A 25320-nucleotide genomic window follows, 5' to 3' on the forward strand; every position below is an offset into this window, starting at 1 on the left:
GGATATGTAATAAGAAATGTAAGTGTTCAGAGTAATTTAACCGTATCATTGTGATGACAGTGATGGTGTTAATCATGCAAACTTTGAGTTGAACTGACTCCAATGTCTAACATCAGTTCAGAATTACTTTGTCCCAGGTCACTTGTGTCAAGATCCTGTCCGAAAGGGGTTACTCTATTGGAGTTACTCTATTGGAGTTTCACTATTGTCCTGTGTAATGTTCCCTAATCGTTTTCAATCATTTTTCAATTGTATAAAGCTGCCCTGTTCGTTTCTGTTCGCTGTCAGGTCTTTGAAGTTATGTTCACCAGTGTCATCGGATGTTTCCCCTGTCTTGTGCTTCACCCATGAAACCCCAGTTTTGTGATGTCAGCGATTGCGTCCTTCCTTCCTCATCACCTCTCCGTGCACCTGCCGCGTCATGCCCGCATGGTTGTGACAACTTGTGCCCCACCTGTCATGAGTTACCTGTGACTCGTGACCTGTGGCGAGTAAGCCAAGTCAACTTTAGTAACTCTTGCTCCTCTTTTGCTTTTCAGGCAACTCTAGCTCCACATTTGGCTACTATATCAAAGTGGGACTGAAATTTACCACTGTAAATTTAACTCTGGAAAGGGCTCATATAAAAACTGCAGTGTTTAAAGTTGTTTTGTCATTGTGAAACACAGCACACGGTGCACACAACAAAATGTGTCCTCTGCATTTAGCCCATTAGTAAGCAGTGAGCAGCCATGACAGGCGGCCGGGGAGCAGTGTGTGGGGACGGTAGCAAAGGAACCTCAGTGGCACCTGGGTGGTTTGGGATTTGAACCTGCAACCTTTTGGTTATGAGAGGTTGTCTCTTTGTGCCCATTCATTAAATGCTAACAAAGACAGTAATTTCAAATAAATCACTATGTAATAATTACATTTAATAATCAGGAAATACAGCAGAAAGAACCACATCATATTTGCATTATTACTATTCCATAAAAATAATTAACTTATAATTCTTCTGAATGTTTTTGCCAATAAACCTTCCAGCCTTCTTGCCAATAAAATCAGCCAGCTTTAAGGTTAATATATTTCAAGTGATTTAAAAAAAAAAATCTCTGTATCTTCAGTTTGCCCTTGGAAGGTCAAATACATTTGATTCCTGTGTATTTTCTTCTGATTGTCAGGCATGATGTACTGTTCAATGTTGGTCATGCATGAATGTATGCGTCAAATTTTCTTTCACTGTTTTTATTCTTCGAAAAACTGATAACATTATATTGTTTTTCATGAGTCTTGTAAAATCTGAGAAAAGCAAAAAGTTATCTTCAGTTTCAATTAGTTAAAACAAATATTATTCTACACTGGAAAGTAAATTGCTATTTCATTTGATTATTGTTCTGCTTTATGCAAAAAGCATCTATTGCATGGTTTTCTCCATGAGAAAACAGACTATATATACACATAAATATACTGCAGAACACAAGACAGAAACAACATGCATTAGTTAAGATATTCTACTTTTTAATTGTTTTAGTACAAATGCTTACTTTTATAAAATGCTTACTTGTATAAAATGGTTATGTGTCTGATGTCTATGAAATCATGTGATTTTTGCTCATTGTGTATTTTTGTCTGTGTAAAAATAGTGTCTGTGTTCCCAGTGGCTATCTATACCAGACAGTAGAGCCACAGAAAAAGGGCTATGGGAAAGGTGCCTGTCACGACTACGGACTTACGAGGGAAGGAAGCGCAGAGGTCTGACATACTGGGAAGGGGGTTTTATTATAAACAAACAATAAACTCAAAGAAATACAAATAAACAATGGCGCGATGGCCAAAAACAGTTTAACATAAATCAAGAACTGAAACAAACCCGTAGGCGTGTGGCGATTGCCAGAACTCAAAACACATAAAACTAAACAAGGTCAAGTTCGTGCATAGAGTTCACGAAAATGCCAGCGACCCCGAACGGGCGGAAACTTCCGGCATTTATGGGGCGTCAGGATTGCATTCCGGTGTGGAGCCCAGCTGCAGGCAATCCTGACAGAGCCCCCCCTCCAAGGGCTACGTCCTCGGAGCCCCAACAGTACCATCAGTGGAGGCGGCGGGGCGGACGGCGGCAACCACAGGGCTCCTGCCCTGCTGTATCCTCCCCTTGGAGGACCCGGTCCCTCGGGCTGGCTCCCCGGCGTGGTCAGGCGTGGCGGCCCCGGTCCCTCGGGCTGGCTCCCCGGCGTGGTCAGGCGTGGCGGCCCCGGTCCCTCGGGCTGGCCCTCTTCCTGCCTGTCCCAGCTGGGTCCTCATGCCTACCCGGGGGCTCTATGGCGCTCCACCCCTCTGGAGGCAGACGCAGGCCCATGCCTGGCCCGCCCTCCTCACTGGCTACCGGAGGACCCAGCTCCATCGCTTCCCCACCTCCCCTCCCCTCAGGAGGAGTCCCCAACTCGAACTGCACCCCCCCAAAAAATTCTTTGGGGGAGCACCCCCCCCAGCACATTCAGGTCAGGAACCTCCTCCCTGGGGTTCGGCTCCGCGGCTGGGTCGCCATCTGGTGGACACAAAGAGGGGAAGTGGGGGCGACATACGGACACATATGCCACGCACACACACACAGACAGAGACAGACAGAAGAGAGGGTCGTCTGGTTCCCTCTCTGAGCTCTCCGGGACCTCCTCAGGGGGCACAGCCAGAATCTCGGGAGGCGCGACCTTCTCGTCGCCCGCCAGTGCTTGGTCTTCTTGCCCCGGATCCTGACTGGCGCTGGATGTGGTGGAGGGGCAGAGTTCGATCCCTGGCTCAGGCTCTGGCCGATCAAACTCCGCCCTCAGTCTCTGCTGGAAGTCCCGAAAACTGCTGTCTGTCTCTCCCTGCTGCCAGGCAGCGTCGCTGGAGATGGTGGTGGGCGTGTGGCGTGGGGGGTGGTGGACGTCTTCTCCAGCATGCGGGGGCGCTGGTGATGCGCTGCCGTTCAGCTGGGGAACGTCCGAGCAGAGGGAAGGCGGGTCGGCGACTGGAACTGGGAGGGCATCTTCCCTGTGAGGCAGTTCCGACAGTGCAGTTGCTGGTTGGCGACCTCCTGTCGCCCTGTTCCACCAGCTTACGCCCGCATCGCTGTCCTCCTCCTCACTGTTGTCGCACCTCTGGGACTTACGTGGGTTTCCACGGACCTCGCAACGGACGGGCACGATGGGCGGAGCCATCCCGGCACCGACTGCCCAATCGGCGTCATCCTCGTGTTGGTCCGTGTCGACCTCATACCCTCGGAAGTCACGTGGATCTTCACGGATGTCGCGACAATCTCGGACGCGCGCGCTGGGTGGAGCCATCCCGGCCCCGACTGCCCAACGAAAATCCACGTCATTGTCGCTTTCGTCATCCGTGTCCTCCCACCTGTGACTCCGAGGGTCGTCCACCCTGCGGACATCCTGGACCCAGGGTGCGATCAACTCCCAGGGACAGTACTCTGGCCATTCGGGCTGGAGGCTGCCCATCCCCTCGCTGGAGGGACGCCGCCGTTGTTGTCGCTTCTCACCCCCCTGGAAGTGACGTGGGTCCCCACGGACCTTGCGACGATCGCAGACTGGCGCGATGGGCGGAGCCCAACTCTCGTCTCCCGTGCTCTCGTCGTCGTCCGTGTCGTCCCAGTCCACGGGGAGCCTTGCCAGCAGAGCGCAGAGTTCTTGGCTCGACATGGCGAAGATCGTGGGGGTCGCATCTTCTGCGCTCGCTGCCCACGTCACTTCCTCGCTGCTGCCGACGCCAACGTCCTCGCTCCGCCCACTCACCCGCCGACGTTGTCGCTTCCGGGTTTCGCGGAGTTTCCCGGGGGTGACGTCATCACGCGGCGCCGCGTACCACGGCTTCTCGGGGAGAAAACGCTCCACCAGAACGGGCGGCGCGTCTCTCCCCTGGCGTCCGCGTTCGCCGCGCCGCGCTGCGTCCTTCGCGGCGTTTCTTCTCCTCTGCTTTCCACCTCTGCGCTTTTGGGGGGGTCGCTGGCATTCTGTCACGACTACGGACTTACGAGGGAAGGAAGCGCAGAGGTCTGACATACTGGGAAGGGGGTTTTATTATAAACAAACAATAAACTCAAAGAAATACAAATAAACAATGGCGCGATGGCCAAAAACAGTTTAACATAAATCAAGAACTGAAACAAACCCGTAGGCGTGTGGCGATTGCCAGAACTCAAAACACATAAAACTAAACAAGGTCAAGTTCGTGCATAGAGTTCACGAAAATGCCAGCGACCCCGAACGGGCGGAAACTTCCGGCATTTATGGGGCGTCAGGATTGCATTCCGGTGTGGAGCCCAGCTGCAGGCAATCCTGACAGTGCCATTGTAGTCCTTGTAGTCCAAAGTTAAAGTGTCCTACTGTAAAGACAATAGCCATGACAAGCACATTTCAATACAAACCACAGAGCTCCTTGGGTCACTCATTACACATGTAGATGTTTATGCAAACACCAATCCTTCCACAAGCATCTACTCAACCTTGAGGCAGTGATCCAGAGGCTAAGGAAGTAGTGGGTGTTTTTGTAAAAACTCCGAACCTGTTACACAGTGCTGGTGTAGTGCACTTGTCGCAGCAAGATGAAGCCTGGCTTCATTGCTGGCAATGATAGTGATCTGGGCTTTACCCTGGCCTTTAACAATGTCACCAGTAGTCACGTTTTCCACTGTCAGCACCCCTCGAGACACAGCCAGAGATAACGATCAGAGCATGTTGGCAAATGTGCTGAGGACAATTTGAAAGCAAACTAGCAAACAAGCCCCACCCAAGGCTCAACACAACAATTTCATTGATGATCTCACTTGATTCATTTTACTCTCACTGAAATGCAGTCTGCTTCAAAGTGACTAATACGTTATACAACTGACTGGTGAATGATTCATTGCATAAAAAACAATACAAGCCTTGTAGTGATGACTACTGGAAGCATATACGCCCAAACCTGGAACAATAATGCAGCAGTCACTGTAATGTATTTATGGGATGTGTTTGCTGTGCTGTGAACACGTACCAGGTGTGGGAGTCTTCTTAAGAGGGGTGACAGTGAAGCCTTGTATTGGGTACTACAGATGAGAGTTGGCAGGAGCAAGGAGCAAATCAAGACTGGACTTTGTCCTGCAATTAATGTGAAGAAGAAAAAGATATATAATTGTGCCTGATTTCTTTTGGATTCACAGTCTGGTTTCACTCAGGGTCCTACAGTTGGGCTCTGCTTGTGCAGATTTCTTCTCTGTCCACTGGTTTCCTCTAACGGTCCTAACATATGCAGGTCAGATGAAATGGTCCCTGCTTGTTAAGACTAGAGGAAGGAATACAATCTACCTTGTTTAATCACTTAGGAATGTAGTGAAGACTGGTCCTCAGTCCGGTTTAGCCTGTTTAACTGATATTTCACGAATTTCTTTTTTAGTTCCTTGTTTCTGCTTTCTACATTGTTCTTAAATGATGCGTGAATTGGACTGCTGTATAACTGTGCTGTGTAACATTTCTCCAAAAGCAAGTTGCAAACTGTGACACTGAGTTTAAATTAAACAAATTCACAAGATTTAAACAGAAGCTAGTCTCTGACAGTCGTGAGCGAATTCTCGTTTGGTGAGGACCAGAACATGGAGTTAAAAGTCAAACTGCTGTGAAACCTGAAGCCATGATGGGATTCATTTGGGCAGTTTGTGCACATAAAATGCACAATTTTGCTAAAAAAAATTAAATACTTTCAGGACTAAAAAAAGGACAACATCACACAACCAGTTTTGCCTTTTGAACTGAAATCTTAAAGGTGGTTGAGCAAAGAGAGTGAAATGCCTCAAAAGAGCCTCAAATTTGAACTTGACTACATGTCATCTATGGTCCTGTGTCTTCAGTTTTTTTTGTAAAAAACGCACATGAAGACCATGTGGCGTTGGAGAAGAGAATAGAGTGTGTAGAAAAAACTCTTTCTCCCTCCACACAAAGCACTGTATTCAACCACTCCAATTTGATGTTACCTGGCAGAAAGAGGCATGGCACAACAGAGGTTAGAAATGAACAGTTTCTAATTTATTAACACCGGTAAATAATTATTGTAGTTACATGTGAATATTGAATGTAAAAAGGTACCAAGGTTACAGAGAAAGTAAACATGAGAAGAAAGAGTAAAGAGGGAGAAGAGAAAGAGAAGGGAAAGAGAGGGAAACCCCCCTGAGCAAGATAGCTCAGAGGTCCCTTTTCCACATGTGTGCAGACATTTATACCCCTGGCCTATAGGAAGTTGTCACTGGCCTACAGGAAGTTGTCACTGGCCTACAGGAAGTTGTCACTGACCAATCAGAACCTGTTGTTTCTGATGTCACGCCCCCGGTGCCTCCCATTTGGTGAAGACAAAGAGGGTGGGCGGTCCTGACGGCTGATACTTCGCACGTTGACGTCGGACAAAAGACATGTAAAAACTGGGGTGTCGAATCTTCACCCACAACCGTCGACACAGGAATGTTACACTTCCCCCTGCAGACATCTGTTATGCAAGACAAAGCAGGCTCCCACGATGTCCATTCTTACAGACGGCCGGTTGATCCCCTGGGGCACTCGAGTATTCAGGGTCCATGGGGATCACAATTGGGTCATGATTGTGTATCTGCTTGCTTCCTGGTCAGTCGGGAATTCAAATGTAGCCGATAGTTGTGGTTCTGTGTCCTTTGTGATCCTCAGGCGTCTGAGGTCACCCTTGTAGGGAAACCTGTCTTCTTGGCATAGATCAAACACAGCAGCATACATAGAATATTCAACTGGATCCAGGGTTTTTCACACTTGGTTGGGTTCTTTGTCTGGAGTGTGATGAGGTTTGCATACAGATTGTGCATGTAGAAAAACAGTGTTCATCGTACATTAAAACCAAACCAGAAAAACAAATGACAACAATGATCAGATACTGTAATGCAAAAAACATGTAAATATAGTGGGAGGCTTAAAATGATATCAGGGAATTCATAACTCCGCAGATTTGCACTGGCTTATCAAGTCTAATCAACAACAGTGGCCGGAAAAATAAATACAAATAAATAAATAAAAAAGTCCCGCTTGTTGCCATGTGATTGGAGAATTACACCTTTATTAGGGAATTCATAACTCTGCGGATTTGCACCGGCTAACGAAGTTCAATCAACAACAGTGGCCGGAAAAATAAACACAAATAAATAAATAAAAAAGTCCCGCTTGTTGCCATGTGATTGGAGAATTACACCTTTATTAGGGAATTCATAACTCTGCGAATTTGCATCGGCTTAACGAAGTTCAATCAACAACAGTGGCCGGAAAAATAAACACAAATAAAATCCCGCTTGTTGCCATGTGATTAGAGAATTACACCTTTATCACTAAAAGCTATTATTTGAGATTATGGCATTGTTGAGGTGTTCAGAGAGAGAAACAGTTTCACATAAATTTAAATTCTGATCCTAAACATGTTGATCATACTGAACATGAATTTAAAATAAAAACATTTAAGTTTAACAGTGCAATTTCCAATCCCTGATCAGTTATTATCAAATTGTTCACCGTGGGACATGGTTTATGATGTTCAATGTAATACCAGTAATCTAAAATGTCACAAATCCTGGTTAACAGTTTGGTTTGTGGGTTCATCTATTGTGCCAGCCATATCTACATGCCACATTGTAAGTGATACAGTAATTAGTCTATGTTCATTTTATACCTTGTCGGAGTGGATCTGGATTTAGAAATGCCTCGGTTTCTACGGTCCCGGGCTTTTAGGATATGTAGATCCTTTTTATTTAAATTAAAGCACATAGATTCTATTCTTCCCTATGCAGTAAAATTCAGATAAAAGAGACTTACGGTCACAGATCCACATCCGAGCAAAGGTATCACGTCGGGATCACCATTTGTAAAAAAGACCACATGAAGACCATGTGGCGTTGGAGAAGAGAATAGAGTGTGTAGAAAAAACTCTTTCTCCCTCCACACAAAGCACTGTATTCAACCACTCCAATTTGATGTTACCTGGCAGAAAGAGGCATGGCACAACAGAGGTTAGAAATGAACAGTTTCTAATTTATTAACACCGGTAAATAATTATTGTAGTTACATGTGAATATTGAATGTAAAAAGGTACCAAGGTTACAGAGAAAGTAAACATGAGAAGAAAGAGTAAAGAGGGAGAAGAGAAAGAGAAGGGAAAGAGAGGGAAACCCCCCTGAGCAAGATAGCTCAGAGGTCCCTTTTCCACATGTGTGCAGACATTTATACCCCTGGCCTATAGGAAGTTGTCACTGGCCTACAGGAAGTTGTCACTGGCCTACAGGAAGTTGTCACTGACCAATCAGAACCTGTTGTTTCTGATGTCACGCCCCCGGTGCCTCCCATTTGGTGAAGACAAAGAGGGTGGGCGGTCCTGACGGCTGATACTTCGCACGTTGACGTCGGACAAAAGACATGTAAAAACTGGGGTGTCGAATCTTCACCCACAACCGTCGACACAGGAATGTTACACTTCCCCCTGCAGACATCTGTTATGCAAGACAAAGCAGGCTCCCACGATGTCCATTCTTACATTTTCTATGTTTTTTGTGTGTCCAAACTTTTGGCTTGTAGTATATCTAGAAGATGCATAGGAATTGTACAGTTAAATGGTTGGTTTTGCCAGATTCTAGAATGATATGAGAATGTTCAGTTTCACTGTACTGCTGCAATTTCTCAAATATTCACACTCTAAAAACGTCACATACATATAAAAAAACCCCCACAATTTTATAATTGATATAATTCTGCCTGTCCTACACTAACTTTATTAAAAAGGGTGTCTAACTAAACATGAATGGAGATAAGCCTACAAATCAAAAATAAAATAAAATTAAAATTAAATAGCTTTCTGCCCTGTATGTATTAGTCATGTAGTTATTTAATTTATTTAACTTAATCTAACCATTTTATAAAGTCAAACATTTCAATTATATGAATTATATGAATAGTACCCGATTTTTACTTTGTTTCTCATCTGCTCCTGAATATCTTTGCAAATTTCTACTTAAATAATTTCTGGCAGTAATCAGGCATGAGCATGATTTTGAACTCAGCTTTACGAAAAATGTGATTGACCACAGTCAATTCATTGTTCTCAAATTGATTTTTCAAATTGAAAAATAATCACTTAAAAACTGCATTTTGTGTTTTTACTTGTCTGATCTGAAGCATTTAAATGTGACATACACAGAAATCAAGAAGGGGGCACATATTTTTTCAGCACTGTGGCAAGTTTTGTTTTAAAGCTTCCATAATCATGTTACCTTCAATCGTGACCAAAAGTGATCAGATGAATTGAAAAGTTCCTTGTTGCCATGAAAATGAACTTAATCCCCAAAAAACTATTTCCACTGCAATTCAGCCCTGCCACAAAAAGTACCTTCTGAGATCATTTCAATGATCCTCTCGTGAATACAAGTGAGTGTGTTGACAAGCACAAGGTTAAGCATTCAACACTGTCATCCCCAGAAGCTGGTAAGGAAGTTGGACCAACTGGCAATAATCTCTCCAATCTGCAGCTGGATCTTGGATGTCCACTTTACTTTCACTTTCTAACAGACTCTGTGTCTTTAGGAAATTATACCTCCAAGGTCCTCAGACCAGGATGTGTGCTCAACCCATCAGGATACATGCTCAACCCACCAGGATGCATGCTCAACCCACTGCTGTTCACCCTGCTGACACACGAATGTACTGAAAGTGAAGTGATGGTCATTGTGAAACACTGCAGCACAGCACACGGTGACACAACAAAATCTGTCCTCTGCTTTTAACCATCTCCCTTGGTGAGCAGTGGGCAGCCATGAAAGGTGCCCGGGGAGCAGTGTTTGGGGACAGTGCTTTGCTCAGTGGCACATCAGTGGCCTCTTGGCAGATCAGGGATTTGAGCCACCACTGCCCCGCATACAGTACAGGTCGAACCACATCAAATATGCAGATAACACATCAATGGTGGGTTTCATCACCAACAACGATGAGTCTACATGCACAGAGGTGGTAAAACATCTGGTGTATTGGTGCCAGAGCAACAACCTCACTCATGTCAGCAAGACCTCTCAATGGTTATCAACTTCCTCACAGGGGACCATTGAGAGTGTTCTCTGCTGATACATCACTGTCTGGTACGGAATCTGCACAAACACTGAGAGCAGAAAAATTACTGTATGAGTGTTACGTCCCTGGTCTAGGGTCGGAACATAGCAAATGGGACAGAGGAGAAGAAACTCCAAAACGATGCGGTAGCACTTATGGATAAATGTTTATTAAAAACAAAGACATATAAACAACAAAATACACACAAAACCGGTCTGGTCAGTTGAGTTATTTTTGTCCTCTGGTCACAATCCTTCGCTTCACACCAACACCCTCTTCTCTTGTCCCAAAGCAGGCACCATTTTGAGTCCTTTTCCCTATTACAGCCCACCAATTATGACAGGAAGGGGGAACAGGGTGTATAACAAGGCGTCAGTGATTAAAACACCAGGGGATTGTGGTCAGTAAAAACTAAAACAGGTAGTGCAGTGGACCCAATGTATACATCGAAGTGTTGTAATGCTAACGCCTCCTTTTCGATGGTGCTGTAGTTCACCTGATGTTTCAAGAACTTTTTTGAGAAGAAGCATATGGAATGATCGACTCCATCTGCATCTTCTGGTAACAGCACAGCCCCAGCTCCAACAGCACTGGCATCCACCTCCAGTTTGAAAGGGCGCTGGAAGTCGAGATCAGCAAGAATAGGGGTACTGCAAAGAAGGGTTTTCAGACACAAAAGCATTCTGGCATTCATCGTTCCAACTAAAATGTACACTGCCCCACAACAGTTCAGTCAAAGGACACACTACATCCGAAAGGTTTTTACAAAAAGGCTGGTAGTATCCAGCCATTTCCAAAAATTGGCACAGTTCCCTTTTAAATGAGGGAACTGGGAAGGCAAGAAGTCAGCAATGCATCCTGCAGCCGTTGTGGATATGCTCGGGCCAAGTGAATGAATAGATGATAATGTCATCTAAATAAGCATCGCAGTTTGGAATTCCACAAAGCACTTTAGACATTAGATGCTGAAAAGTCGCTGGCGCATTACGTAACCCAAAAGGCATAACCGTATATTGCAAGAGGTGTGCGGCTTGGAGCCGAAGGAGTAGACGGCACTGGGTTATAAAACCGCAACATTTCTTGGGATTACCGTCGTAAAGCGGAGGCGGTGCGAGGCCTGCCAGTGCAGACGTAAGTGGGAGTGGCGGGGGGGCCGCGGCCGCGGACACTAAAGGACCGGGACCACCAGGTTGAGACTGCAGCGCGTGGACCTGCGCCGACAGATCAGCGAGTGTGGAACTAATCTGAATAAGCACGCGCTGCTGCTGCAGCTGCAGGTCGCGTTGTTCCTGGATCATGGCGTGCTGCAGCTGCAGGGACGCGATCAGCTGGTCCAGTGTCTCCTGCATGGACCCTATGTCCGCTACGTCAGGAGATGGCTCGCTCTTACTGTCACAGGGGGAATCCAATGACGTACTTGCAGACATACTATGGGCGTGGGCATAAGCCGTTGTACCGGTAGAGGACACTGGGCGAGCAGGGAAAGAGGACCGGGGGCGCCTGGCCGGCGAGGAATGAGGACGCAATGGACGCGCTGCAACGCAGCGGGGAGTCAGTTCGGATCTTTGGGAAGCACCGGGGCAGAGGAGAACCGGAAGACGGCGGGTTTCAGGATGGTCCGGGATCTTGGACTGGACAGGAGTAGGTCTTGGGCGGCAGGAAGGTAGGGGAGCATGGAATCCCGTCTTAACCGATGGGCCAGGTAGGTTCAAGGTCAGGGGCAGGCAGAGGTTGTAGCCAGGAAGTTCCGGTCGGGGTTCTTTTGTGGTTTCCAGGGGATCAGGCAATTCTCGAAGTCGTGGGCAGGCGAAGTCGTATTTCAGGAATCACAATTATCTTGGGGCGTGGGTGAGAGAGCTAGCGTCTCTGGCGAGTAAACTCATACAAAGAGCGGGCGTGTCTCCTTGGGGTTACCTCACTTTTATACTTGCCACCGCCCGCTTCCATTTCCTCTTCCGGGTTGTCGTCTCCCAGGCTGGTGAGGCGCCCTCTAGCGGGCTGGAGGCGCGTTGGCCATGACAACTACCTTTCCTCACGCAACCTGACCCATGTCTTATAGAATTTGACCCTGTGATACCCAGCTCAAACTGTACAAATAACTAGCAGGCTAAAAAGAATAAGCTCATGATTTATGTGCGGACACAGTAGCAGTACTTGAGTGCTCACACTACACAACTAATATGAAGCACTTGGCAGAACTTTCATCATTATTGATGCTGAACAAAGCCAAAAGACATTATGTCAAAATAACCAGACCAAACATTTTGTGAATGTGGACAGGAGAAAAACATATGGGTCAAGTGACGGGATGAATTAGAATAATGTTTCCGTTTGTCCCTGCACATCTGGGTAAATATCAGAAAGCTTGGATTTGGAATAGTGATCCCTGTGTATGACCTTGAACAGAATGAGTGAGAGGCGATCACTGGAAGAAAATCTGCTAGCATTGCATACAACCCCCTCCCACTACTCCTCATCACAGTCAACACCCAGTTTGCCATCCCATGCAGCTTTTGTCTTAATATTAGAGTTGTCAGACAGGTTGAGAATGTGATTATATATTACTAGAATGGCTCATCTCTGGGGCATAGTGCAAGTGAGCAGGTCCTCCCACATTTGCTGGCAAAGAAGTGAGGGAAAGTCATGAAAATGACGAGCCAGAAAAAAATCTGAACAGACTGTTCACAGATAGCTTGTATAATGAGGACAACATATCGTAGAAGATGAAAGTACTGTCTTAATACAAATTCTGAAAACACTATACATCTCATCTATGCCACAGGGCAAAGCCAGAGTCCAGATACAAGGGGTGAACAGATGAGTATTACCTAATGGACCTAGAAGATGTGGAAGTAAATTTGAAAGGTTTTCTAAACTGATACCTAATTTTTAGGGAATTGTGTAGAACTGGGTTCCTAACATACAAATATTGGAGAAGTGAAGAATATACAAGATCAGGGACAGAGGAAGACTGGTTGCATGGTTGGGCCTCCAGAGAACACCAAGACAAAGAAGATAATGTGAACCAACAATGTATTCTATGGCTATTAGAGGTCCAGTAATAATACTGATGCACAGCACACGGTGCACACAGTGAAATTTGTCCTCTGCATTTCACTTCTGATTACGGGCCGATTCCTTAACCGCTAGACCACCACTGCCCCTAATGGTTGAGCCAAGCTGCCACTGAATTATTATTTCTGAAGTAAGGACCTGCGGACCAGTGGAGGACCAGCATCCCACACGAAAGAGCTTATTATCCTATCCAGAGAGGCTAAAAAATGTTTACGTAAAAATACAGGCAGTGTCCAAAAAAGGAACAAAAATCTAGGCAAAGTATCACGCATTGAGTGCAACAGTCACTCTTTAGTCTTTTGTCATGCAACTATACATTGGATTTCTTACACAGAAAAATAATTTGTAGGCAAATATGACTCAGACTCGGATATTTCTCAGACTGCGGCATGGTAGAGCCTCACAATGAAACAAGTGCATCTCCACTGGAGTCTTAGAGCCTGTCAGTTAGCAGCCAATCAGGAAAAAAGGCCTACACAACAGCCAATCAGAAAATAGCAGTATTGTATCAAGGTAAAACACAACAACCAATGAAAAGGCATCATGGAACTCTTCGCGTTACAGTGGGGACAGAGGAGCCAGATGAAAGTGTATTCTAATATTCTTTATTTTTTGTACAAAAAGTACAAAGGGCCGAGGTCCAAAAGGGGTAGAACACTCCAAACAAACTTAAATATAAATAAGCAGACTGGACCTTAACCACGCTGATACCCAAAACAGATTTCAGAACATTCAGAATCTTTCAGATGAATCATGAAACAAATCTGGCACGTGAGAATCTGCAGGGATCTGTTCACTGACAAGTCCTTTTATGTGACTGGTGCAGCGGGTTGATTGTGACAAACCGGTGCAGAATGCAGGAGAAGGTGGGCGGGGCATTCTGCTAATTTTCCAAAAATGTTTGTTGACCCCATTGTTTATGCACAGAGTAAGTTAACTTCAAAAAAACAAAAGTTGTTTTACACAAACAATGACCACTTGTCTGCTGTTAGAGAATGTTGCCCAGGTTAGCGTCAGTTTTTTAATGCTGCATGTCTTAGGTAAATTTTTACCGCCTGTTCACTGACAAGACCTGTTCAGAACAAGTTTAGTCTAGTCTATAGTCTAGTCTATAGTTTTAATTAAATTAAATCAGAAAAAACAGTAGAAAGAACCACATCACATTTGCATTAATTACCATTTAACAAAAAATATGAACTAATATTTTTGCCGATACATTTTACTGCTTTGTTATTCTGTTGATTTAAAGTTAGCTCCATTAATGAACAGAATTTTGCAGTATCTTGCTTACTCTTTGAGGTATTGGTCTCTGAAACTTTGTGAAAAACAGTCAGCCAGCTTTAAGGTTAATACATTTCAAGTGATTTTTGAAAAAGTAAAGTTTTCTATTTTCAGTGTCTTCAGTTTGTTTTCGGAAGGTCAAATATTTTTCATTCCTGTGTATTTTCTTCTGATGGTTAACGTTGACATGGCTGCAAGAGGCAATCAGCAAATCACCAAGTCCATCAATAAAGAACTCTGTTTGAACAAAGGAAAAGAAACAGGGCTAAACAACAAGACTAAACATTCATGTAGTTCATGTTCATTTGGTCATGATTTTACAGTCAACCCACCATGTGAAATGAGATTAAAAATGTGTTTTCTCTGCTACTCACGGGAGTGGGCTGCTCTCTTCAGCTGAGGATCGAAGCTGACCTTCCGGACAGAGTCAGATCGACCAAGAAAAAAGTTGATCACAACGTTGCTTAGAAAGCACTGGGGGAAGCCAGGGATTGGCTCTTTCAAGGGTCCGTTATACCGCTGAAGACAGCCACCTTCCCCATCATCACCCTCCTCGTATGTTATTCTGTGACTAAAGGAATTCTTGCCTACTGCAGCGCTCACCTTTCAACCAGAAATTACATTTATGCATGAGAATTACCTCCAATATCTATTTAGCTTATCTGCAATTTTATAAATCATTAAAACAATTTGGGTTGCATTTGTTTATCAATAGGCATGATCACAAAAGTTTTAAAAGCAGGTTAGCAGCCGGACAGACAGCATCAAATGAATCATTTAGTAAATGACACTTTCACATTCTTACTATGTCAAGTTCGGGCATGCTTTCCATGACTTTAATCAGTTCCTCAATTTTTGTGTTCTCAGTGAAATAAAAATCATCATCCACCCACAAAAAGTATTTTGTGGTGACCTGTGAAACAGCCAGGGTCCTGCCGGCAAACCACCCCTATAAGACAAGTATATCACAACAATTGACAAAAGCAAATGCATTTCTGATGTTATTCCAGGACGAATGCAACTTTAGTTACCTGTGCCGGAGGCATGATGTAGTGTTCAATGTTGGTCCCGTTCACTTTAACAGGGTCAAAACTGTCATCAGCTATTATTATTTTGATGTTCTTGTAGTATTTCCGAATACTTCTGATCAGTTCATTTAACTCAAAGTACCTCAGAAATGTCTTGACAGTGATGGTCACCTGTGAGTTAACATCTTCAGACACAAGTTTATTAGCAAAAACAATACATATCTTGCAATTCTGAAATGTGGTCATATTTGTGGTCAATGTATGAGTCACAATTTCTTTTATTCTTATGTTTTTTTGCATGTGAAACTTGCAAAACACATGAAAAATAAGTGATGCAATAAGTAAAAAGAACAAAAATTAAACAAATATTATTTTGGACTATGGAACTATAAATTGCTATTTAATTTGATTATTGTGCTGCTTAAATGTCTGTTTAGATGTGTTAATTACGTTAACTAAGATTTGTTAACTAAGAAAAAGCTATATGCATATAAAAGCATCTATTGCATGGTTTTATGCATGGGAAAAATAAGGCTAACATATTTGCCATAAATATATGGCAAAACACAAGACAGAAATAACAAATAGCAAAAGTTAAGAACAGGAGTAATGTACTTTATTGAATACAAATGGAATTTCTTTTGTAATTACCTTTAATTCTACATAGTTGTTTATTTTTGCACATCTGATAACTTTTATTTAAAGGTCTGAAGGGAAAACTAGGTGAGGCTTTGTACAAGAAGGTGGTGAGACTGTTGTCTATGAAATCATGTGAAAACAGTGTTCATGTTCCCAGTGGCATTCTATACCACTCAGCACAGCCACAGCAAAAAGGGCTTTAGTGTTTTGTCATGTTTTATTTCTGATTCTGCTCAGGGGTAGTTAGTTTGAGACTGATGCAAACTCAGATTTTCAGTAAATTCTCTATTGAATTGCAATTAAATGAAACATAGAAATAGCGTTAACAGAATTATACAAAAATAATTTGTATTTACCTTCTCCTGGGTCATAAAGAATGGGTACTGATGGTTGTTGGATGACTATGGGAAATGTAGCATTGTGGTCTTCAAAGACGAAGTGACCTGGTAAAGACAATAGCCATGATAAGTCCATTTCAATACAAGCCACAGAACTCCTTATGTCACTCATTACATGCTGTAGACCAGAGGTCACCAACCCTAATTGGAGTGAGTGCTACTGGTCTGTAGTCGTTCATGCAGATTGTTGGGCAGTTAATAGGGGTGTTGAAATTAATCATATAATCGATGCATCGTGATGCAGATGTGGATGTTATAGCATCAACGCAGTGTTGAATCAATTATAACATTGCTTCGAGATTTTTTGGTGCAAAAATTCTCGTTAAAAAGTAGTGCCAGTAGTGACAGTGGAGGCCTGATACGTTCGGCACAGATAGGAGTTTCCAGCTGTGAGTTTCATCCCTCGGGAGCCTTGTTCTCCAACAGCAGTTGGATTTCATGAATATATGCTTTTGAGGAACATAAGTTGCAATTGGAGGCTGCTCAGGGAAAATTGGGCGGTAAAAGAAAGAAAACTCGATAATGATCAAATAAATTTGATCTTGAGATCTACAACACAACATTATCCTTTTACTGGCATTTCCGCGAGCGTGGCGCTGCTGTGTTCGATCTGAAAGCAGCTGGAGAGACTGGTTGAGAGACGGATTTTATCAGCTAAAGATGAAGGCCTTGGTTCTCTGCCTGCTTCTGCTTCCTCAGCAGTGAGTTATATATCGGAGCATGAACTTAGAATACGTGAATATGTTTTTGAGGAACATAAGTTGCAATTGGAGGATGCTCAGGGAAAATTGGGTGGTAAAAGGAAAGAAAGCTTGATAACGATCAAATCAATTTGATCTTGAGAGGGCAAAGTTGGAGCAAGATTGGCTCGAAAAAGAGAGTCAGCAAGAGAATTTCAGCGCGAACTGTGCCTTCGATCACTGTACCGAGGGGTTCCTCAGAAACAACCACACCGTTTCCTTCACTTCTGGCTCAGACAGGGGAGTCTGCCTCAGTTGCATCTTGTTATTGCAATCTGTTTTGACTGGACAAGCTATTTATTCTGTTTTAACAGTAGAGCAAAGTTCTCATTGTGGGGTTGTGAAAGCCGCTATTTTAAACGCATATGAGCTGGTCCGTGAAGCTTATAAGCAGAAGTTTCGTGGATTACTAAAGAACAAATTCAAGAGTTGCTACTTTAAGATGAAGAAAAACTGTGTTTCCAATAAGCTTACCATGTACCTTAATGCCCAGAAAGTTTAGCGCAGGCTGTGATGTGTGCTGACGAGTTTGTGCTCATTCACAAAAGTTCTTTTCAGTCATCTTCTCCTCCTTGACTTAACTGTGCACAACAAGTTTGGAAAGATTTCAAACTGTATAATCCATCCAAGAGTGAGGCATGCAAGTGTTTCTATTGCCATGATCCTGGTCACCTTATCGCTGCTTGTCTTGTGCTAAAGCACAAAATGTCATCAAAATTTAAAGGGTCTGGAATTGTCTGTACCGCAGTTCGACACACAGTGATGCCCATGGAAGGTGTGACTTTTCTCCTGGGTAATGATTTAGCTGGTCCAAAGTTTTTTTTATCTTCCTGAAGTGGTGTCAGCTGGAGAACCCTGAGGTGTCTAGACTTGTAGATATTTTTCCAGGGGGTGCAATCACTTGAGCTCAAGCAGGAAAGTCTGAAAATAATGACTTGATTGACAAGTTTATGTCATTGAAGAATTCACTTCTGTCTTACAGGTGCCTGTTGAAGAAGGTGCACAATGGTTGTAGTTCACGTTCAAAGGTGATTGAATTCGTGGCTATCCTCCATCATTGTCTGTTGGCTTAGGGGAGAGCAGCAAAGTGATTTGTCTTTGGCCAATTTATGTGCTGTTGCTGCTAGTAAAAGAAAGGTGGCTAAGGATTCGGTGACATATTACTGGGAGAATGGTTTGTTGATGCGACAGTGGGCACCATTACAGAAAGAGGGCGTTGGTGGTTCCTGCTAACTTTATGTTGTCACATTAGGGCATAATCATGACTTTGCAGGACATTTAGCATTAAACCTCTAGTGCTTACCATCCAGAATCCCAGGGTGCTCTGGAAACATTCCATCAATGTTGTGCACTTATTATTTTGACTCTACTCATGAGTGGGATGAGGGACTGCTCCTTTGTTTGCTGTGCGTGAAACGCCTCAGGCATCATTAGGCTTCAGCCCTGCTGAGCTCATCTTTGGTCACACGGTTCCTGGTCCATTGAAGTTGTAGCAGGAGATGTGGGATTCTGAAACCTCTGCTTCTCCTTCCAATATTCTACACTATGTTAGGCCTTTTGTTCTTTTCTGGACAATTTTTGTGCTCTTGCTCAGAAGACGTTGTCATCAGCTCAGATGAAAGTGAAGGTTTGCTTTGACCATACATTAATGGTCTTTCGATGTAGGTGATAAAGTGTTAGCACTTTTGTCTATAGTGGGACCTTGTTTACACATGTAATTTGTGGGACCTTACGAGGTCAAATCCGGATTGAAGGTGCAAGGTTTTTCACATTAATATGTTGAAGTCCTACATCACCAGACAGAGTGGGGAGAGAGTCTCAGGTAAGGGGGTTGGGTTTGTAGCTCCAGCCATGCTACTCCCTTGAGGAGGATGGACTGAGCTTTTGGGATGTCCCTGACTTTAAAATTCTGAAATGCTAACGAATTTGGGTACCTACTTCGCCCATTTGTCAGTTTCTCAGCCCATGGAGATAAAGAAGTTGGTTTAGTCCTTGCCAGAATTATTTTTAGAGGGTCCTTTTCGTACTCATTCCCTCAGCCATGATATTGATGTGGGTGATCACAACCCCATCCAACAGCATGCCTATCATGTTAATCACAGAAAACGTGCTGTGATGGATTCTGAGGTACGGTACCTTGTAGAGCATGACTTAGCTGAACCAAGTTGCAGTGCCTGGAGTTCTCCATGGTTCTCTTGGTTCCAAAGACTGACAGCAGTTTTAGATTCTGTATGGATTATTGCAAGGCAAATGCAATAACCAATACGGATTCTTTCCCACTTCTTCACATGGAAGACTGTGGATTGTGTTGGTTCTGCACATTTTGTCAGCAAGCTTGACTTCTTAAAGGGCTACTGGCAAGTGCCCTTGACTGCTCATGCCGCTGAAATCTGCATGGGTTCCACCAGGCTGTCTGGGCAAGTTGGTGTGGTGTGGCCTTGGGTCTGCACCAGCAGATGGCAGTTGATCTGCAGCGAGACCACTGAAGGTCACAAGACAGCCATTTTTGTAAATGCTGCCACAGGTGCAGTACCTCTTGCAACAGACACTCAATGACCATGGCCTGCTGGGATACCTGATTGCCCAAGTCAGTGAAGTTTGCTGGGTTTATTGTGTGCTCTGTCATTGTCATGCGTGCACAGACATCAGAAGAGACTGACATAAACAGGATTAGACAGACAAAGAGAAGCAGTAAGGAATGTTCTTACTTTATGTTGGATGAGTCGAGTTGGCAAAGGAAGAAGACTCATGACAAGAATGTTGCAGGTCTTCAATCCAATAACCATCCACATGCCAATTTAAGCAAGGTACGGTCCCCACCATGTTTTATAGGTGTGTGTATTGGCAAAGATCTCACGATACAATATGTATCACGATACACATGTCACAAAATTATTGTGATATACAATATGCTATATATATTGTGATACTGAACATATTGTGAAATTCTTCAGTTCATTGAAAAAGTAAAATGCTGTGATTGGTCTGACATGCCAAGCAGTAAATCAAAGTATCCAGCTGTACACCGCCATCTACAGGAGTGGAGTTTGTAGTTGCACACCAATTCTCATCTCTGCTGACCTCACTAGAGAAAATGCTCAACAGCACCAACCAGTAAACTAAAAATATCAATATTTTATGTTCCTGTATCATTACAATATCACCACATAAAAGATCATGATATATTACTGTATCAATATTTTCTTACACCTCTAATGGTTTATGAAGGAAGGGGTGTTTTTGTAAAGCCTTACCAAGGTCTCCAGTCCGAACCCGGTACACAGTACTGGTGTAGTGCACTTGTTGCAGCAAGATGTTGAGCCTGGCTTCACTGCTGGCAATGATAGTGATCTGGGCTTTACCCTGGCCTTTAACAATGTCACCAGTAGTCACGTTTTCTACTGTCAGCACCCCTCGGGACACAGCCAGAGATACCTGTCAGAGCATGTTGGCAAATGTGCTGAGGACAATTTTGAACACAAACAAGCAAACAAGCCCCACCCAAGGCTCAACACAACATTTTCATTGATGATCTCACTTGATTAATTTTACTCTCACTAAAATGCAATCTGCTTCAAAGTGACTAATATGTTTTACAACTCACTGGTGAATGATTAATTGCATAAAAACCAATACAAACCTTGTAGTGATGACTACTGGAGGCATATACGCCCAAACCTGGAACAATAATGCAGCAGTCACTGTAATGTATTTATGGGATGTGTTTGCTGTGCTGTGAACAGGAACAGATTTTGCAAGTTTATTCTGTGGAGCACACATACCAGGTATGGGAGTCTTCTTAAGAGGGGCGACAGTGAAGCCTTGTATTGGGTACTGCAGAGGAGAGTTGGCAGGAGCAAGGAGAAGCAAATCAAGACTGGACTTTGTCCTACAATTAATGTGAACAAAAAAAATACATATAATTGTGCCTGATTTCTTTTGGATTCACAGTCTGGTTTCACTCAGGGTCCTACAGTTGGGCTCTGCTTGTGCAGCTTTCTTCTCTGTCCACTGGTTTCCTCTAACAGTCCTAACATGTGCAGGTTAGATGAAATGGTCCCTGCTTGTTAAGACTAGAGGAAGGAATACAATCCCTCTACCTTGTTTAATCACTTAGGAATGTAGTGGAGACAAGTCCTCAGTCCGGTTTAGCTTGTGCAGCCGATATTTCCCAATAGCTTTTTCTTTAAGTTTGTTTGTTTGTACTTTGATTTCTCTGTAAGAAGAGTTGCAAACTGTGACACTGCATTACTATTTGGATTTAATTTTGTAGTCTGGTTTTAAGAAAATTCTTATCACACCCCAAACAATTTTACAAGATTTAAACTAGCTGAAGCTAGTGTCTGACAGTCTCATAGTCGTCAGTCATTTCCCTCCCATTGGCTGTCTCTTTTGGTGACATCTTTTGGTGGATGCTAAGAATCCAGCAATCTTTATACATTAGAATAAGTGGACCGGAACATGGAGTTGCAACCTTAATAGTCAAGCTACTGTGAAATCTGAAGCCATGATGGGATTAATTTGGGCAGTTTATGCACATAAAATGCACAATTTTGCTAAAATTGTGCATTTCCAGCATATGCTTTTCAAGACTACATCACATTACCTCATGCCACTCACCTAGTTTTATGCTTTACATACTCCTGTTTTCTTCTTCCAATCATGTTTGAATCATGGTTGAAGAAGGTCTTCAGCGTCATTCCTCCAGAACAATTACATGGCACAGATATGGATGTACTGACTACAGTGGCACTGCAGCAAAAGTTTGAAGAAATTGATTAAACATAGCTATACAGTTTTACATGTCAACCACATATCAAATGAGTATATTTTACATTTATTTAACATTTTTGAGAACAGCCAACTGTTGTTTTTTTTTTAATTGAATTGAAATTGAATTCAAGCCTTTGTGAACACATTTCCAAAGAACCCTTGTCTGGTTTACTAAATGTAACCCCTTTATATAAAGTTATAATATATGCAAACCACTTCAGGCTTGGCTTTATATCAATGTGCATGTCCTCCTCACCTTCTTGAAATTATTGTTGGTATCATGTAGTTTTCAGATTTTTCATAAAAGCCGAACATGAATACAGCAAATACAGAGAGGCAAAGACTACAAAGGAGCAGCAGCCACACTGTTTTATATTGTTCAAGCAACATTGTCCTCCAGTTGTACAATTATGAGAAGTTGAAAAACTTCCTGGGCCTATATTTACACCTGGAAAGAGAGCACACAGACAGAGAGAGACAGACAAATATTTACTGTTATTTTCTTTTGTTATCATTTAAGTCATACCTATAAGAGATAAGATGATCCTTTATTAGTTCCACAAGTGGGAAATTTAAAGTGACGTGAAATTTACAAAGTGTCCGTGACAAAGGTAAAGCAGAATGTCCCTGAAAAAGTCATAACATTTTGTTAAGAGTTAAGCCTTTTCTCTATCTAGCAGTTTGCAGATTGCAATCACAACCTTTAATCTATAATCGGTTCTGTTGTTAATCTTAATGAGTACTTATGTCTGGTTTTGCCTGTTGAACAGGTTCAGTGAAGCCAAGAGTTATGCCATTCAAAAAATATGAAATATTTGAAACTTTGTTTTTTTTTGTTTTGTTTATTACATGACCTCACATGTGTTATTTCATAGTCCTGTGTCTTCAATTATGTTCTTTAATGTAACAAATGCAATACCAAAAAATGAGTCTAGCAATACCAAAAAATATATACCAAGCAATACCAAAAAATATATCTAGCAGATGCATTGGAAAAGTTGTTAATGGTTGATTTTGCAGCGTTCTAGAATGAACTGTACTGATATTGACATGTTCTTAACAAGTCACATACAAGTTACAAAAAACACACACACACACACACACACAATTTTATAATGGTGCCTGACCTGCAATCATTTTACTAAAAATGGAGTCTCACAAAGTAAAATTCTAATCAAATATATCTTATAACCTGTCAGTCATGTAGTTATAATTTATTTATGAATTAAGGTTGTAGTAGCCTAGTGCGGGTGGTAGTAGCCTAGTGGGTAACACACTCGCCTATGAACCAGAAGACCCAGGTTCAAATCCCGCTTACTACCATAGTGTAACTGAGCAAGACACTTAACCCTACGTTGCTCCAGGGAGACTGTACCTGTAACTACTGATTGTAAGATGCTCTGGATAAGGGCATCTGATAATTGCTGTAAATGTAAATGTAAATTTTAAAATAAATTGAGTAAAAAAACATCTTACCTGCACGGTGAGCTGGATTCTTGTGATGAAACAGGAAATAGTGCAGGAACACCCAGAGGCATGGGGCAAATGTAACAGGACAAGTGTCCAATGACAGACTGTTTGTAGCAAATATTTAAATGTCTCATTAACAACTGTTCTGTAAGTGCAGTTCTGAAGTGTGGGACCAGGGAAGAATTAATACAATTAGTTTAGTTTCTGGAATGACAGTAAGCCTACCTCTGAACCACAGGTTAATCTTACTGAACTATTCCAAATGTATATTTTAGCTAAGCACACTTACATTACACCAGGAAACTTTGTTTTATAGGATCCAAGCTGCAACAAGATTGGCAGAAACACATGTGAAAATTAAATGCCAATTTTAGATGATGTAATCTGAAACTAGAAACTATTTCATCTTTAATTTTGTATATTTGTACATAACTGCTTTTACTACCTGTGTCTTGTCTTGTCACTGTCTTTTTGTTGCACTGTAGAGTTATGTCAGAAAAAAAATTCCTTGAATGTTAACATACCTGGCAATAAAGCTGATTCTGATTCTGAAATACATAGTTCCAGTAAAATTGTGCAAGAAATGTTTTTCATCTACAATGTTTTTCATCTAAAATGTTTTTCAAACTACAATGTTTAAAACTAGTGCAGGTCTATAGTATCTTTGCTCGCTTTATGTAGTGAACCATGTAAGGTAACATACGTTGCTCACTTACGTAGTAAACTTTTCATATCCCAGAACTTTCTTAGGCACATGTCTCCTTTTAAAAGGAGATGTAAATTTCAACTGATAGGGCCGAACCTGATGGAGACCCATTTTACTTAAGCTAGCGCCTGCCCAAATTTGGAGAAAGAAACATTGTTGTTTAAGTTGTTTTTCAGTCTTGTCTTAAATCTCATTTAACAATTATCTGGTAAATTTTACTTTTTGTGATTTTTCCCCACATTTGCACAGAAATTTCAGAGGACATGGGGTCATGAAGATTTGCCTTAAGGCAATTGAAAAGTCATGGAAATTCTTTTGTAAAAATGTGTAAGAACACTCATTGTCTTTTTTGTCTCGTTGTCTTCTGTAACTTCTAAGTATTTTTACCTCTCTGCTCATCATTATATTTCATTAATCGTTTGGTAAAATTATTTCAGTCTTGAATGACATTCTGATTGCATGAAATTAAAAACTGCTGTATTATGTTGAAGCCTGAAATAACTTACCTTGTACAGACTTTGTCATGTCACATGGGTGAAGGAGGGATGAGGCGCAAATGCTTGATATTTTGAAAGTAAATGTGGATTTAATAAACAAAGGAAAATCGTGCAATGACCAAAACACAAAGACAAGTCAACTAAACCAACATAGGGGACATTTATGCAGGGCCTTTTTATGTAGTGTGTGCGAGAGACAAACATTTAGATGTGAACAGGCAGCCCCTGACTAGCCCAGGACTGACATCCTGGGCTAGTATCACAAACTTTAAATTATACACAAATGGGTGTTATGCTGTATACAATCTACTCACATTGTTCTGTAGTTGTTTCAGTACCAGAGAGAATGTGTTCTATCTGCTGTGTCTTTAAAATGGGACATATTTTTGTGTTTCTGTGCTGCAGGGTAATATACGATTATATCAATTTTATCATAAAATATCCTTCCCACATGGTCTATTTCCCCACTCACTTCAATTTTGTCAAAATTCTGTTTTATTGTCTGCTCAACCTTCACAAACAGAATTTTCTCACACCTGGAAACTGTGAAGATGGAGAACATGAAAAATTGATAGGCATAACTGAAAAGCAATGTCTTTTTTTTTTTTTTTTACAC

At 42.4% G+C, this 25320-nt stretch overlaps 1 protein-coding gene across 2 annotated transcripts; it reads right to left on the reverse strand.

Moving 5' to 3' along the window:
- Positions 1–14335: 14335 nt before the first annotated feature.
- On the reverse strand, positions 14336–23539 carry LOC114789214 (beta-1,4 N-acetylgalactosaminyltransferase 1-like). 2 transcript variants are annotated; one of them, XM_028978387.1, is made up of 12 exons: positions 23508–23539; positions 22288–22479; positions 21879–22010; positions 21041–21147; positions 20899–20936; positions 20513–20693; positions 16477–16563; positions 15624–15666; positions 15485–15545; positions 15259–15402; positions 14828–15056; positions 14336–14690 (listed from the first exon to the last, which is right to left on the reverse strand). In XM_028978387.1, exons 2-12 carry the CDS (start codon positions 22419–22421, stop codon positions 14503–14505), a joined length of 1344 nt encoding a protein of 447 aa, XP_028834220.1. In that variant the 5' UTR covers positions 22422–22479; positions 23508–23539; the 3' UTR covers positions 14336–14502. The 2 variants fall into 2 exon arrangements, with proteins under 2 accessions (XP_028834220.1, XP_028834219.1); XM_028978386.1 differs by having other exon boundaries at positions 15485–15666.
- Between the last annotated feature and the right edge of the window lie 1781 nt (positions 23540–25320).

This window comes from Denticeps clupeoides, chromosome 4, assembly GCF_900700375.1.
Source record: "Denticeps clupeoides chromosome 4, fDenClu1.1, whole genome shotgun sequence".
NCBI lineage: Eukaryota > Metazoa > Chordata > Actinopteri > Clupeiformes > Denticipitidae > Denticeps > Denticeps clupeoides.